This window comes from Ovis canadensis, chromosome 16, assembly GCF_042477335.2.
Source record: "Ovis canadensis isolate MfBH-ARS-UI-01 breed Bighorn chromosome 16, ARS-UI_OviCan_v2, whole genome shotgun sequence".
In the NCBI taxonomy this organism is placed as follows: Eukaryota; Metazoa; Chordata; class Mammalia; order Artiodactyla; family Bovidae; genus Ovis; species Ovis canadensis.
The window spans coordinates 39254133-39272233 of record NC_091260.1 but is presented as its reverse complement, the minus strand read 5'-3'; the positions used below and the strand labels follow the sequence as shown (position 1 = coordinate 39272233).

General features: G+C 37.8%; 1 protein-coding gene across 1 annotated transcript in view; it reads left to right on the top strand.

The window, feature by feature from the left end:
- Window positions 1-18101, top strand: part of ITGA1 (integrin subunit alpha 1) — a 165845-nt gene that overhangs the window by 57238 nt on the left and 90506 nt on the right. The window contains exons 2-3 of the mRNA XM_069556562.1: window positions 6413-6533; window positions 15662-15774. Of these exons, the coding sequence (XP_069412663.1) occupies window positions 6413-6533; window positions 15662-15774 (234 nt within the window). The remainder of the gene's footprint in view (window positions 1-6412; window positions 6534-15661; window positions 15775-18101) is intronic.

Below are 18101 nucleotides of genomic sequence, written 5' to 3'. Positions count from 1 at the left end.
TGAATACTTTGTATATCTCACAGCAGCCAACACATGGAAGGTATTTATAACCTTATTTGAAATATGATAAACTGGGGCTCACTTGCCATTTTTTTCCCAGCTAAGCTCTAAGATCTGTGAAAACAAGAGCACTGTCTTTTTATAACTGTCTCCAGGGCTTAGCATATATCCAACCCAAAATAAAGACTTGATTAATATTTTGGAGTAGTTTAATAAATATGAATAATTGAATAAATAATATAAGTGAAAGGGCTAGGTGTAAGCCCAGGCTCGTGTATCTCTAAAGATCACCATCTTTCTATAGTATCAAGGAATTTGCTCTAAAAGTCATTAATTAACTGTAATATAATAACACTAGTATTATTTTCTATCTCAATACTGTATCATTTCATTCTTTAAAAATAACAAAGTCATGTTAATTGCATGATTTCTGTTATTTCTAGGTTGGATAAACATGTGTCGGAAGTTGCTGAAAGAAAGCAAGATCATTTGGATATGCATTCCTAGTCAGCATTTATTTGATACCCTATTGCCTTGGGCTTAGAGTTTAAACTATTCAGAATCCCTCTGGCTATTAAATACTCTAATCTAGATATTACTAGATCAAAATTTCTGGATCACCCTATGAAAGGCAAACTTTTTAGAAGCAAACAATAAAACAGGCTGCAGTGACTTTTTTGAGAACTCAGAGGATGTGTGCAAGAGGGGGACCTTCCTTCACTGGGGAGTCAATGCCTGCGAGAGAAGCCCAGAATTTGCCCCCTTTATTTCCTGCTTGTTATCCTCAAATGTTTCAAAGCTACAAGGTGATTAAGAGCTCTCATGGGCCATATGAGGGTTTTGTTGAGATAGGTTGTTATTTTTTATTTTTATTAACCTGACTAACTCAATCACACTATAGTCACAGAAAGTCTATGATTTGACCTCAGAAGACCAATGTTGATGTCTTATTTCTGCCACTAATATAGCCTGACCGTGGACAAATCACTTAACCTCTCTGAGCTCCAATTTTCAACACACAAAAAGAGAGTATTGACTGCTCTCCTCCTAATCTTAGTTTACTGACTAGCTCAATACCTTTATTTATATGGAAATGTTTGTAAGCACAAAACATGATACAACTGAAGGTTTCTTCTCCCTCTCTTTCTCTCATTTGTCATCTTTCTCTTATTTGTTGTCATCATACTCCATCCTGGAGTAAAGAAATTGCACAAACTGATCTTTTATAAGAGCTGTCCTTCAGTACCAACAGTCTCAGCATCCTCTTCAGTTATCGGCTCTTAGATGTATAAGTCACATCACCATATTCGAAGGGGAGCAAGCCTTTCTACTTCTTTTCTAGCGAAACCTGTGTTTCAGCTGAAACCCCTTTTGCAGGTTTATCTAACTCTGTAGCCATGACTTCTCTCTATTACAATCTTTCCCTCCCTCCCTCTGAACATGCTCCCAGCCCTGGCCACTGTGGAAGAGCCTCCCGCTCAAATTGCTCCTCAGAAGATGCAAATACATGGACTCATAGTAGCCTCTCTTCTAAACCCATCTCTATGTTACCTTCTATTAACTCGTCCCAGTTTTAGTGCTAAGATATAAAAAGTGATTAATGTAAATGATCTGGGAATCCTGAAGAAATGTAGGCAAATTTCTCTATCATCTTAAGCCTCCTTCTCCTCTTCTGTCCAATGGTGATAATAGTGGTATTTGATTGTAGGCTTGTTAGCCAATTAAATGAGATGGAGCTTGTGACGTGTAACACATAATAAGTATACTATATAGTTGTTAATAATAAAGGAAAAATTCTCTCTTGTTGGTACATGAGAAATCAGAATTTACTTTTGACCTCTGATTATTGTCTGTGTATTTTTTCCATCATTTTCTCCCCATGTTGCTCCTGAAGCCACCCCAGTCTGTTTGCTGGGTTTTTTTTTAAACTTTGGTTAAAAATAAGTGTGATTTTTCTTTACTTCTAGTACATGAAGTTCCAAGACAACTGAATATAGCAATGTGAACATTGTACTAAAATTTACGAGAAGCTACTTTTATTGTTTATGCACTCCTTTAAATCAAAAGAACAAGATGTAAACTATTTTTTTTAATGTCATCTCCTGTGCTTCAGGCTCCTTGGTGTCTTAGAAAACATGAAAGAAACTGATTTACAATCATTTTGGGCAAATTGCCTGTGGAATTCTGAGGACAGGAAATGAAAAAAAAAAAGTTCAGCACACACCCCCGGACATTCCACACAACATGTAGAATAAACAAACAGGTCCCCAGAAGGAAACCAAAACTTTTGGTCTTATGTTGAGAAGCACTGTGAATAGCCTTTGGGAAGCTTATACTGAAGATGGGGCTTCCCAGGTGGCACTAGTGGTAAAGAACCCGCCTACCAATGCAGGAGACATGAGACACAAGTTCGATTCCTGGGTCAGGAAGATCCCCTGGAGGACAGTGTGGCAACCCACTCCAGTATTCTTGCCTGGAGATCACGTGGACAGAGGAGCCTACAGTCCATGGGGTCGCAAAGAACCAGACCCCGATGAAGTGACTTAGCACGCATGCACGTGTATACTGAAGATGATGAACTTCAGGGAAAATCTTTCAAGAGGGGTTGACCTCTTAAATTAATTTCTTTAATTAGGTTGACCTTAATTAAAGGAAATCCTTTTCCCTTTGTATTCCTAAAGGATGATGAGTAGTTTCAATTTAGGTAAATTCTGTTACCTGCATCAACATTATGAAAGAGGGGTACCATGTTATAGACCTGTACTTCTCAGACCTGAACAGGAGTCTTTTTCTGGGGAATTTGTTGGGATGTAGATTCTGATTCAGGAAATCTGGAGAGGGCCTGAGATTCTAGATCCCTCGCAAGCTCCCACGTGATGTAGTAGCTGCTGGTCGGCAGACTATAATTGGTTTTCAGGCACCTTCTTTGATAAAAATCATTGGTAGTGCTTTTCTACTGCTTATCTATAGTACAGTTGTTTTCAGCTCACAGTGATTTTGCACATATGTCTGGAGACATTTTTGATCTTCACAACTCAGGGTGGACTGCTAACATCGTACGGCCAGGGACCAGGGATGCTGTCAAACACCTTACCCTGCACAGGCAGGACCTCATAACAAAGTATTTTCTGAGCCAGAATGTCAATAATGTCAAAGCTGAGAAATCCTGCTGTTTAGAGTACTATTTTTTGTGTCTCTCATATCAAAAATAATCTGTTGAAAGTGTTCAAAAAAACTGTGAGGAAAGAATCGGAACATGTACTATTTAGTTTGGAGTAGAGTGAACAGTGTTTAAAACTGTCTTCAAATACATGAAAAGCCATTATGCAGAAGATGGTAACCAGCTGTTTGCCATCATCCTTGAAGAATGAACAGGAAATGTACATAAATGGACCTGTGCTACCCATCCATTCTTCTCCTGCATCTTCCACACCAGCCAGGCAAATCTCCCTCTGTGATCTTGTAACCATATTTGTCCCATCCTGTATCTTATTTCTTGCAGAGACTCTTCCAAATCCTTGGGACACATTTTCTTCTCACTGCCAAGCTGTATCTCTCCCTAGCCTTAAAAATCTAACTTGAAAATTTCCATCTCCATAAAGTTTTCCTTCAGTTCAGTTCAGTTCAGTTCAGTCACTCAGTCGTGTCCGACTCTTTGCGACCCCATGAATCGCAGCACGCCTGACCTCCCTGTCCAACACCAACTCCCAGAGTTCACTCAGACTCACATCCATCGAGTCAGTGATGCCATCCAGCCATCTCATCCTCTGTTGTCCCCTTCTCCTCCTGCCCCAAATCCCTCCCAGCATCAGAGTCTTTTCCAGTGAGTCAACTCTTCACATGAGGTGACCAAAGTACTGGAGTTTCAGCTTTAGCATCATTCCTTCCAAAGAAATCCCAGGGCTGATCTCCTTCAGAATGGACTGGTTGGATCTCCTTGCAGTCCAAGGGACTCTCAAGAGTCTTCTCCAACACCACAGTTCAAAAGCACCAATTCTTCGGCGCTCAGCCTTCTTCACAGTCCAACTCTCACATCCATACAAGACCACTGGAAAAACCATAGCCTTGACTAGACGGACCTTAGTCGTCAAAGTAATGTCTCTGCTTTTGAATATGCTATCTAGGTTGGTCTTCCTTAACTAAGATGAAATAGTAGTTCCAGTCCACGTCTATTGACAACTGGCACATTTTCTCCTTCAATGTGTTATCTTTCATTCTGTGAATATGTTATTGCCCATTTGTGTACAAGGAGCCATGCTAGACTTTGAGAAAGGTTAAGAAAGATGAATAAGAGTCCCTGCCTTTAAGTACTTTTCAAAAAAATCTCACTACATTGTAGTTACAATGTGGGTAGTATTTAATAATTATTTCTATGAGGGATTTTTTTTTTAAATAAGAGGGCTTAATAGTTAAGCCCTTAATATATTGAAGTGAGGAGATCTTCCAGGTCAGGAGACCAAAAGAAGACTTTATAAATAAGTATACAGAATATCTTTTAATGAAGAATAATTTTCTCTAAGTTATGTACAATTTTCTGCATCAAATAAGCATCTAATATTGTTACCAAAATTTGAAAGTTATAAATTAGAGCCTGGAATGAATTAGAGTCTGAATTTATGTTATATTTATGGAAGAGCATACAGTGAATAAGAAAGAAATTTTTTTCTGTCTACATGTAGCTGTAAAACACAAAAGAGTGAATTTAATCATCTCAATACACCTTATGATACTGTGTGATTTTATAACAGCATATTCTTCGGGAAGAATTTTTAGTTACATCTAGGAGGGGAATACTTTGGAACTTTACAAGTATGCTTTAAAAACTAGTACCAAAGATGGAATTTGACACCATCCATTTGAGAGAATTTGGCACCACCCGGAAGCCTGGCCTGCTGCAGTCCATGGGGTCGCAAAGAGTCAGGCAGGACTCAGCAACGGAACTGAAGAACCCTTTTAGGGCTTCTCAGGTGGTGCTAGTGGTAAAGAAACTGCCTACCAATGCAGGAGACATAGGGATGCATATTTGATCCCTGGGTCGAGAAGATCCCCTGGAGGAGGGCACTCCAGTATTCTTGCCTGGAAAATCCCATGGACAGAGGAGCCTGATGGGCTACATTCCGTGTAGTCTCACAGAGTGGGACACGACTGGAGTGACTTAGCAGTAGCAGCAGTAGAACCCATTTAGAAAAGAATCTCGCCAATAAAGGATTTCCATTATCTGAACTACAAACAAACAAACAAACAAAAAACTGAAGAGGTTTAACCTTCATTGACCCCACTCCATTACTTTTGCCTGGCAAATCCCATGGACGGAGGAGCCTCGTAGGCTGCAGTCCATGGGGTTGTGAAGAGTTGGACACGACTGAGCAACTTCCCTTTCACTTTTCACTTTCATGCATTGGAGAAGGAAATGGCAACCCACTCCAGTGTTCTTGCCTGGAGAATCCTAAGGATGGGGGATCCTGGTGGGCTGCCATCTATGGGGTCACACAGAGTTGGACACAACTGAAGTGACTTAGCAGCAGCAGCAGCAACCTTCCTTGTAGCTCAGTCGGTAAAGAATTTGCCTGCAGTGCAGGAGACCCGGGTTCGATCCCTGGGTTGGGAAGATCCCCTGGAGAAGGAATGGCAACCCACTCCAGTATCCTTGCCTGGAAAATGTCATGGACAGAGGAGCCTGGTGGACTGCAGTCCATGGGGTTGCAAAGAGTCGGCACGATTGAGTGACTAACACACCAGGCATTGAGTAAACTCTTTAGATGAATCATCTAATTTAATCTCAACGTATTTAGCCTCTCCACCTGTGAGGCTATCACCACCAACATAATAAGGAGACCTCAGTGTACAAGCTTCCACCCCCTGCTTGATTCAGAGATGGAAGCAGAGCAAACCTCAAGCCTGCATAGGAGGCCATCTCTGGGTGGAAATAGCTTGCCTTCCTTTTTGAAGAAGCAATGAGAAAGCTTCCTCTTTCAAGGCTTTAAATGGTGATGCTTGTATCATCTGTAGTCAAAGTGGGAAAATAAAGCTGTTTACATTTCATTAGTGGCCATGGTTTGATCTAGGGATAACTACTGGAAAACTATCTGTGACTGCGTTAGTCATATGAGTTTCTGCCAGCTCCTTCCCACGCGTTCTGAAATCTTTGGTTCTGGGAATGGTACAGATACTAAATTACTATGGAATTTGTTCAAATGTTAATACTTATGTTCTTTAAAGTCCTTAGGTTGATTTCCAGTTAGTAATACAGACCTTTGCAGACCTTTCTGGTTGTTCCCATTCTTTGAGCATCATTGCTCTTTTTAATAAGCAGCAGCTTTGAATGGTAACCTCAAGAATGCCTTAATAATTCAAAACATAATGGAATCATAGTTAACTCTGTGTAACTGGATGTTTGTTTCCTCTCTTAAAGTTGTTCTAGGCTTCTGTGTGTCATTCAATGTTGATGTGAAAAACTCAATGACTTTCAGCGGCCCAGTGGAGGACATGTTTGGATATACGGTCCAACAATATGAAAACGAAGAAGGAAAATGGTAAGTCAATGGGTTTTCTTGTTGTTTAGTTTTCTTACAAGGTAATGGAAAATATTATTTGGTTACAGTTTGTTTTATGAATGAGACTTAGAACGAATCACTTATGGTAGGGAATGTAGTCTAATCATTTGGTAATAGAAATTGAAAAAGGAAAAAATCCTTGACAATATTAAGAGCTGTGGTTAGTGATTATGTTGAAACCTGGGTTGACCTCAAGGAAGGGCCTTATTCAATATAGTCATTGTTTTGTTATTATGTTATTCTGGCAAGGGTTCTTTGTCCACGTTTTAGTCTAGCTGAAATTCAACAGAAGGTATATGGAAGCATGTGATATAATATAACATGAGGCTTATATTTTTAGTACTTTGCTTACCTATTGAATTTAGTCTATTATTAATAATGAACCTCACTGAATTTTATACACTTTTAAACCCCTTAATATTGGTTAAGTTCACTTTAGTATGATTTTTTAAAGCATATTTATATTTTGAAAACTATACAAAATTAATATTAGAGCTCTTTTGCTTTGTAGTTAATATAATTTTTAGTGAGTTTTTTTAAGTAGAGCTTGTATAAAAGTGCTTCCTTGCTGGTGCAGTTGATAAAGAATTTGCCTGCAATGCAGGAGACCTGGATTAGATCCCTGGGTTAGGAAGATCCCCTGGAGAAGGGAATGGCAACCTACTCCAGTACTCTTACCTGGAAAATTCCATGGACAGAGGAGCCTTGTAGGCTTCGGTCCATTGGGTCACAAAGAGTCAGATATGACTGAGCGATTTCACTTCTTCACTTCACCCAGTTCTGGGTAAATATTCAAAGGAATGAAAATCAAGATCTTGAAGAGATATCTGCATTCCCATATTCATTGCAGCATTATTCACAAAAAGCACAACTTGAAAGCAATCTAAATGTCCATTGACAGATGAATAGTTTTTTTAATGTTTTACATATATAGTAGAGTATTATTCTGCCTTAAATAAGAAGAAAATCTTTCTGTTTAAGAAAATATGGATGAACCTGGAGGACGTTTTACTAAGTGAAATAAGCCAGATGAAGGACAAATGCGGCATGATCCCACTTACATGACGAACCTAAAATAATCAAGCTCATAAAAACAGAGGACAGAATGGTGGTTACCAGGGGTTCAAACAAGGGCAAAACAGGAAAACATTAATCGAAGGGTACAAGCTTCAGTTAAGCAAAATGAATTAGTCCTGGAGATTCACTATACAGCATAGCACCTATCGTTAACAGTCTGTGTTAGCTGCTCAGTCATGTCTGATTCTTTGCAACCTCATGGACTGTAGCCCATCAGGCACCTCACCTCTGTTCATGGGATTTTACAGGCAAGAACACTGGAATGGGTTGCCATTTCCTTCTCCAAATAGTTAACAATACTGTATTTTATACTTAAAATTTTGCTTAGAATGTAGATTTTTTGTTAGGTGTTCTTATCACAAAATAATAGTAATAATAACTACTACTAGTAAAGAGGGCATGAGTAAACTTTGGGAAGTAATAGATATGTTTATAGTATATATTGTGGTGATAGATTTAAGGGTATATACTTATCCCCAAACTCATCAATTTGTATACATTAAAGGGGTCATTCATACGTCAGTAAAGTTTGTTTTTAAAGTAACTCGCCTAGGGAAATATAGCTATTTGGGGCCAGAGCAAAAAATAGAACTCAAGTCTCCACTCACTATCTAGGGCTGTTACTCTTATTAGAGCTCTATTACAAAAGTAAAGTTGATAACAACTATCTCCATAGTTTTAGACTTTACATTTTAATGTGAACGAAAGCTCATGAGCATTTGAACATATATATGGATATCAGATATTTTAATTCCATTCTGACATTCCATGCTTACAATGATTTTATGGAAAAGGTGTGAAAATCAGGGAAACAAAAACAGTGTGGCCAATTGAATTTAAAATTAAATGAACTACAAATATCTAAGCTTACTCCTTGGAAGAAAAGTTATGACCAACCCTGACAGCATATTAAAAAGCAGAGACATTACTTTGCCAACAAAGGTCCATCTAGTCAAAGCTATGGTTTTTCCAGTGGTCATGTATGGATGTGAGAGTTGGACTGTAAAGAAAGCTGAGCGCCGAAGTATTGATGCTTTTGAACTGTCGTGTTGGAGAAGACTCTTGAGAGTCCCTTGGACTGCAAGGAGATCCAACCAGTCCATTCTGAAGGAGATCAACCCTGGGATTTCTTTGGAAGGAATGATGCTGAAGCTGAAACTCCAGTACTTTGGCCATCTGATGCGAAGAACTGACTCATTGGAAAAGACCCTGATGCTGGAAAAGATCGAAGGTGGAAAGAGAAAGGGATGACAGAGGATGAGATGGTTGGATGGCATCACCGACTCAATGGACATGAGTTTGAGTAAACTCTGGGAGTTGGTGATGGACAGGGAGGCCAGGCGTGCTGCAGTCCATGGGGTCACAAAGATTTGGACATGACTGAGCAACTGAACTAAATTCAACTGAACAAATATCTAAATATTCAAATCTTTAAGGATGACATGGTAGCAATGTACCATTCTAAAAATATCCAGATGCTGGTCATGCAAAATAAATTTTAGTATATGTTTGTATATTCTTAAGTGTTTATAAAATCAGACAGGATGCAGACATTTTAAGAAATGAACTATAAAATAACTGACATATTTGGGAGAACATGGATTTTGTTATTTTCTCCAGAGGTGGGCACTGACATAAATCATATCTACTGGTCATGTTTGGAAACTTTGCAACCTCAGATTTTTTTAAAAAAATCATCCTGATCCATCTTATATCAAGTATGCCTAAGTTAGTTGTTGGTCCATAACACGTGCAGTCTGTATATTTGAAAAGCATTACTTTATATCTTTGGAAAGCATGAAAAACTAACAGAAAAGGCAGCCTATCTCCCTTCACCTTTCAGAAGTTTCCTGTGGAGTGTAACCTTTATATCTTTGGCTCAGAAACCACATGTTTTCTCAGTAGCAGAACACATTATACCTCTGATTAAATCCAGCCATTGTTTATTATGATTAGCCTGAGCTGGAGCATCCAAATAGTTGCACTGTGGTTTCGAAAATTTCACAAAAAAATACAATTGGTTTAATAGTTTTGCTTTGAAGAGAAGAAAAGCCAATGTGCTCAGCATTGCAGAAGCCTTCCAGAGTTAGTGGTGATCTCTAGTATGGCAAGGTCTCAGACAGATGGGAAAAAAATGAGATGTTGATATGGGTTTTCCATTCTCTGTTGCTCTTTGCTTCCTTCCTTCTAGCATGTGCTCCCACTCCCTTGAGTAATATCTAAACCAGGGGTCCCCAGCCTTCTGTTAGGAACTGGGTCGCACAGCAGGAGATGAACGGTGGGTGAGCGGTGAACCAGCAACACTTCATCTGTATTTGTAGTCCCCCACGTTCCAGTTATTACCTGAGCTCTACCTCCTGTCAGATCAGCGGCATTAGATTCTCATAGGAGTGCGAACCCTGCTGTGAACTGTGTATCCAAGGGTTCTAGGTGGCGGCTCCTAATGAGAATCATGCTGAAACCATCCTCTTACCACCACCCTGGTCTATGGAAAAATTGTCTCCCTTGAAACTGGTCCCTGGTGCCGTAAAGGTTGAAGTCTGCTAATCCAAGCATCCATTCTCAGGGGCTTCAGTGACTTCAGTTGGCCTGTCTTTTCAAAGTAGAGTCTCATGATGAAAATACTTCCCTAGCCAATCCCCAACCCAACATATATCAAAATGTATTGGCTGCCCGCCTTTTTCCTAAAGAACCCTGCTTCGTGCCAGGTAGGCTTTACTAGTGGGCTCAGGTGACTGATTCTCTGTTTCCAAGCCTATTCAAGCTTGAGGTAAAAAGACGAACAGTTCTATAAAATTTTCTCTTATGGATTTTAATATAATATTTATTTTTAAGTGTTAATAATATCTTTTGAAGTTAAAATTTCCTCTTTGCCAAACTTGTTATTTCTTTGGTTCACCTCATTTCTACCCACTACCTTTGATGACCGAAAACACAGCAGCTCATGAGGCCGCTGTGTAATTTCATTCTCTAAGATGACCAAACACTTACTCTGTTGTTGATTTTTTTTCCATGGCTGGCAGGAGGTACTTGGTACTCTGATAAAGACTGGCTTGGAGATCAAGAAAGAGTTAGATGAAAAGAAAGAATGTAAATGTGAAACAATCTCCAGGAAACTTATCTTTTAAAGAAGAAAAATATATAAATATGAAACAGCAGTCCAAGGACAGCTACCTTTCAGATAAATATAAGAACAGTCATAATGACAAGAATGACTATTATGAATAGCAAACATTTCTCAGTTTATTACATTTTATCATATTTGGAGCTTCTTCATGGAGAAGAGGTCTTTCTCTCAATTTGATGATCTTTGAGTGTATCAGGTGTTTTTCTGACATGAGATCCATTCTTTAATCCTCTTACTCTTCAGACAAATCATTGCCATAATGTCATATAAAAAGCAGAAATTTAATATAAATTAAATTTAATGAGTTAAAGCAAACTTGCATTAAAATTTAAAGTTACAATGTCCATAGTTCATGAAACTGTGCTTTGGGTCTTCATATTGACCTTGTGCGTTTGAGTGAATATGACTGTTAACATCCTCATTTTCTAGACAGGAAACTGGGACTCAGGAGAATGAATTGCCGAAGGTTTAACATAAGTGTGACAGGGCCAGGATTTGGAACCCAGCATTCTTCCTTAAGCCAGTTCTCTTCTATAACAACACGGATTCTCTGGACTCTTGACCCATGGAAATGCTTCCTGTGACACCTAAAGGCCTAGGTGGCATTCTGCTTAAGCAAAATATCCAGCCTTTAAAAAAAAAAAAAAAACTTCACAATTAGGACCTTTCTGTTGGCCATATGAGTGACCAGGTCTTCCTTATTCACATTCTTACAGCATTTGATGCAGTCATAGTTTATTCATTTAATACATATTTATTGAATGCCTATTTTCTACCTGGCACTGTTTCAGTCACTCAAGATATATGAGTGAATGAATAGATGAAAATTCCTGCTATTGTGGAGCTTACATTCTGCTGGGGAGCAACAAACGAAACATAAATAATAAACTAATAAGCAGGTAGACTGAATGTCAGAATGTGCTAAGTGCTGTGAGAAAAAATAGAGCAAGATAATGGGGCTTAAGAATGTTGAAGATTCCTGAAATTCCGTAAACTCTAAACTGGTGTTTTTCTAGTCTCTTGTCATTTATATGCAGCCTGGGAAAAGTAAGGCTTTCTTAGGATTAAGTGGTGAGATCTACGTTCTTTCCAGAGTTGCATGTTTGGTGTCAGAACAAATAGCTCCTAGAAAAATATACAAAATTGCTTTATGTCCTGTGTCCTGCTTACCCCAGGATCACTGATGCTGACTCTCAAATTCCCTGTTTTCAGTCCTGACCTATTGCTACAGTCTACCACTTGCTGAGTTCTCACACTCTAGTCTTGCCTTATCCAGAATACACAATAGGCCATGGCTCTAGTTGTTATATCAGGTTATTTCCAATTATCATTATACTCTAGGGGCTTTCTACTGCCCTAGAGTTCAGATATAAACTCCAGAACCTTCCCTTCGAAGTCCAGTTTCCTGCTGCAGGTTATGAGGAAGCTTTGTGCTCTGTTCCAGTCACCCCTGCTCCCTCATCACCTTCCGTGTTCAGGTCACATGCTCCTGTTTCCACACATTTGCCTGAGCTATCCATGACCGCTCTTCCCTCCTGCCTTTGTTATTAACATGCTGATGGGTTAAGTCCCCTGTTGGAGTTTTTGCTGTCTGCTCCAGCATCACTCCTCCACGTGGCCTCTCATCCTCCGTTAGGCCAGGCGAGGCTTCTTCATGGCGTGGTGGTCTCAGATCTCCAAAAAATGGTGCAATAGAGTCCGCACTATCTCCTAAGGCCTATCCTCAGAAGCCACAGTGTCATCTCTGCTTCATTCTTTTTATCAAGTAAGTCTCAATTTCAACAGGAGGAAAAGTAGATTCTGCCTTAATGAAGGACAAGGAGGGACAAAATCGCATCCCAAGGTACACAAAATTCCAAACCATATACCCCACTGTCAAACCCTTGGATACTATTATTGTACCATATCAGGTTTCCTCCAGAATAAATTTAAACTCCCCTCAAACCCTGAATGGTTTGCTTGAGAAAAGAAGCCCAAGTTTATTAAGATGGCCCTTCTCCTTCACTTTTAGCCAAGTGACTTAAAATGAAGTCTGCTCGACACTTATGGCTCCCATTCTTGATAGTCTTGGCTTCTTTGGTTTTTGCGATGTCACTGTTTTTGGATTCTCTCTTTCCCTCTCTGATCGCTCCTACCGACTTTCTTCTTCCGTTTCTTAAAATCCTGTGTTACTTCCCCTATATGTTAGCCTTCAGCGTCTTCTTGCTCTGTCCTCTAGTGAGTTGGTAGCATTTACCATCAGGACCTCAGCCATGCTCCTGGCATGCTCATATATGTTCCATGCAGTTTCTGAGACGTTCCTCACAAGATTAGGCCCAGACGCCTAAAGAAGTAACCCTTATCAGTACACAATATTCTATGGAATGACCCTACATCTATATATTTGCTCTTCTGCTAAGTTTTAAGCCACCTAAATAATGGTGTCTTATCCATTTTGTATTCTGAGGGCCTGGCATTAATGTTAATGCTGAGCATGTAGGATGTTCTTTATAAACATTAATTAATCTATCTAGTTTCAACTTAAATACTTTCATAACACGTCTACTACTTTTCTCCAAAATATTTTTAACTATAAAACTAGTTTAATCAATCACATTACAAACATTTTTGCAAATGTTCGTGGGGGGGAACTCCCTAAAATCTAATCATAACTTCCTTAATATAATTTGTTTTTTGGTGTACTCCCTTTGCACCTGTATTCTACATAGATACTGTTAGTGATAATAAAAAACCCAACACTTAGCACATGCTATGAGCCACATAGTGTTTTAAACATTTTATATATAGTAAATCATTTCATGCTCTTGATGATTGTGTCAGGTAGCTACTCTTACTATTTCCATTTGACAGATGAAGGAACTAAGGCACAGAGGATAAAACTGGCTTGTCCTAAACCATACAGCTAAGTAAAGGGTAAAACCATGATTTGAACTCAGGAAGTCTGGCACCAAAGTTCATGCTATATTTTCTGGAGATTAAATCACTTAAGACATAGAGAGCACTTAGAATGGTGTAAATTCAATAAATCCAAATTATTATTACCATTGCTTTTATAAGTACATTGAATATAATTTGGTATCTTTTGCTTCAAGTTGTCATACGTTTTCAATAAATTAGGTAGGTTTTTATTTTAAATTAGATTATAATTTTTTATCCTACCATGCAGTCTTATTAATTATTGTTCTTTTCATGACTGCACAATATTCTATGGAATGACCCTACAGTAATTAATTCATCTTGCTGTTGATCACACTTCTTTTAATCTTTTATGGTTATATATACCCTATAAGCATTATCTTTATGCATCAAGCTTGTTTCCCCTAATTTAGGTCATTTTTTAGGATAGATTCCCAGAAGTAAAAATTATGTGTTAAAGGGTTTGAACATTTTTATGGTTATTTATGTATATCAGAAATGGCTTTGCAACAGCATTATATCACAACCATGTTTTAGGTATTCTGTTCAACAGCTCAATATTTAAAATTGTTATAAAAATCATTTCCATTAAAAATCCCTTCCCTTTTATATATGGCAAACTTTCAAATTTTGAAAAATTTAAAAAGGCATGCCCAATCCACCTACAGCCCTTTGCAACCTTTCAATTCTCCTTCAGATATTTTTTCTCCACACTAAACCTCCCCAACTTTCCCTTGAGCATCTCTGGTCTGACAAAATTACCAGGCTGTGAACTGTCTACGTCATAGCCTCCTAAATACATTCCATTGTGCCTATGTCTCTCTTAATTTGGAGATTCCAGACATGTCCCGACAGTGCCGAGCACAAAGGGGCTATCACTTTCCTTGACCAGGGCATCTATTTCTAGCAGTGCAGCCTAAGGTCGCATTAGCCTTGTTGGCTCTAAAATACACTGTTGGCTCCTGTTTTCTTGCTGTCAACTAAATCTTCCATGACTTTTTCACATGAACTTCTGTTAAATCAGATTTTTCACATTCTGTTCTGATGTAGATAATAGTACACAAGATAAGTGAAGTTACTTACATAGGTTCTTATTAAATTTTACTAGTTTAAATTTCTTGTTCCAGAATGTTAGGACACTTCTGAATGCCCACATAGGTATACTGATGTACTTGAAGAATACTTTTATGCTTTCTGTGTCTTCGCTTAAGTCATTAACAAAGATATAGACTAAGTCAACCCAAAGTACAGTCTTAGGGTACATAATTAGAGTCCTTTGGTTGCTAGTAATCAGTGTCTTGGATGTAGCTGTTTAGCCAGCAACGAATGAGCAGCTGTGGATCCCAACAAGTATTTTAACATTCAATTCCATTCATCCATTGTATTCCTGAAGTTATTATAGGGGACTTTGTTAAATGGCTTTTGCAGCACTAAAATAAATCATGGTTATACTTTTCCATTAATTATTCTTTGAATGTTTTCATATTTCTGTCTAAAAAATAAGTTATTTTAACCTGTCTCATAACTATCTTTATTTTCTAAGTACTTACAAACTAAGCATATACTAACATTAAATCTGATGATCTAATGTATCTTTTTCCTGACTTCTCTATGAAATTATCAGTTCCTCTGGGGAAAAAGTCATTTATACTTCCATGTGTGTTTTGTAAACTAACACAGCACCAGGCTTAACCAATAATTATGCTTTCATCCACCAAATAAAAAATATATTAAAGTAACATGATACAAGAAAATAAAATATTCTCAAGTCTCTCTTCTATATATTTTATTGTTTTTTCTTTATTAAATCAATCTGCAATTTGGAGAAGACACTCTGCTTATTTTAAATAACATTAAATTACTGAGGATAACTATTCTAATTATGTCTATGGAGCTACTGTCAGTCATCTTAGAACAAGTCATACAGTAACAAAAATAAAATGTTTCTCATTATTCAAAAATGTTAATTGACTCTTTTAACTTCCAGGGTGCTTATTGGGTCTCCTTTAGTTGGCCAACCCAAGCACAGAACTGGAGATGTCTATAAGTGTCCAGTTGGGCGAAGTGAACCATTACCTTGCATAAAGTTAGATCTCCCAGGTATGTAAAGTCAAAATGTTAAAGTCTGATCCTAAACTATGCCCAGCATTCACACTGAAGGTAAATTTCAACCAACTCAAGAAAATACCAGAAGTCATCTATAAAAATTCTTCAGTTTTTATCATTCACATTTATTCCTTCTGCCTTTCAGTTGCTTTAGAAATTTATCATAGACTAGCCATGGACTGAGGTCTTACTAGTTCTGTAACTTTTAACTGCCTCCATTGTCCAGAATCCTTTGTAAACTCGGCAGTAACACAAAAGAAATTTTCTAAATAAATCTATTCATTACATTTACTCCACAAAATTTAACTTAGTATTTTTTAAGAAAATAGCACACAAGGAAATTGTAATAGAGAAATTAAATTTTTAAAAAAAGAGAATAGCATAAGGTAAATTTATATTGAAATATACGTATTTGATTGAAATACCATAGTTAGAACACGACTAGAAAATTCCTGCTAGAGCTGTGTAGGAATTAGAACCCTGTCAGTGTTCTGTACAGTATTAAGTGCCTTGGAAATGACTCAACCTCTGCAGGTTTTCTTAAGATGCTGTATTTTTCAGGTTTTTTTCAAATTCCTGCTTATCCATTATGACCTTTTTTTTTTAATATTCAAGAGCATAGCTTTAATAGCTGCTTTAATATCCTCACTTGATAATTCCAACATCTGGAATATCTCAATGTCACTTTCCATTTATTACCTTTCTCTTGGAGTTAGGTTACATTTTCCTGTTTCTTCTTATGTTTAGTGACTTTGGATTGTATCCTGGATTAAATTTTTGAATTATAAGTGTGGAGATTCTAGATCTTGTTATGTGTCTTTGAAAAGTCTTAACTTTTTGTTTTAGCAGGCAGTTGACTTGGCTGAAGTCAATTTCCAAACAGCAGTGGGAAGCCCTTAAAGTCTCTACTCAATTCTTCTAATTTTTTAGCTGGGCTGTGTGAAGTTTACTCTGCACATGTATGATTCAGGTCATTTAGATCTTTGGAAAGAATATATCTGTGTATATTGAAACTCTCCTCTTGTGGCTTTCCTTTCCAAAATACCCCCCCCTTCACTTGACATTACTGTCACTGCCCCATTCTCTGTCCTCTGTTTCTTTTAGACAGGAAAACTGTGCATCCTATTTGAGGTTTAGCCACTGGCTCAGGCCTTCCCTTGGGGAAAACAAACAAACACAAAAACAGGAAACTCGTCTAGTGCTAACTTCCTCACAAGTATAGACTCTCTTCCAGTTTCTGCCTGGTTTGGATTGTTTTCCAATACCTTCGGATGATTGTTCCATATTTTTTTTTCCTTTTCCTAAAGTTTATAGTTGTTGTTTACAAAAGGGTTGTTCTGATAGAAGCTACTCCTCCATTATTGGAAACTGGAATAGAATTTCAACAGTAACATGGAGACTGGCTACGTTAGAACAATAGGAAAGTTTCCGCTATAGTTCCTAACATCCCAGGAATGCTCGACCCTAGTATTAAAACCTCTAATTGAGATTATTCAAGACCAGTTCCAGGTGCTTTCAAAGCAACCAGACTGGATTCCGAGACAAAGACTATGTTCAGATTAGGATGTCACTGTGACCATTCAGGAATCAATCTCTGCCTCCATTTCCCATGTAAACTTACAGTAAGAAAAAATTATAGGCATGAACAGTGAGACGAGTCTTTCTCGAACTTGAATTTTGCCACTTTTAAATATTCTAACACTCTGCTAAGCAGGGTTTAGAAGTTTTTGCCTTTCCTGTCTAATCTTTTTATTTTTTTCCTTTTCTGATGTGAGTGGAACTTCTTTTTGGCCAGGTTTGCATGTTTTAGGGCCCGATGTTCTTATTTGTAATGTCAAATGGAGTCCCTTCATTGTGTCTTTATCCAAACATCCTGACCACTGCTCTAATCTTGCTTTGGTTTTCTTTGTAACCCTGTTAATGACCCTGTGATGATGAATATAATGGTTAAAATCTTGGGTTTGAGTTTTCTTTTCTGGTCTTCTACCCATTTTCCTTCTTCTTGCCAGAAATCGTTTTGTCATTGGTCATTTTTAACATGTAGATATAACATATAAGATAAATGTATAAATTTACTTTGTATCTACATTTTGAGACTAAATATTTCATTTATTTTAATTAGCAAAAAATGTGTGAAAGGCTGTCCTGTGTTCTGATTGCGCTGATACTTTTGCATTCTTTTACAGTTCAGCAAAAGTATTTGAGACAGTGATCCAGACAAAGCTTCTGAGACAAAAGCCAGTTTTCTGCCTTTGCTTGTTTATTATACTCCTTAATAATACTTCGAAGATTATTTAGTTGAACCAAAAGAAGAATGTCCT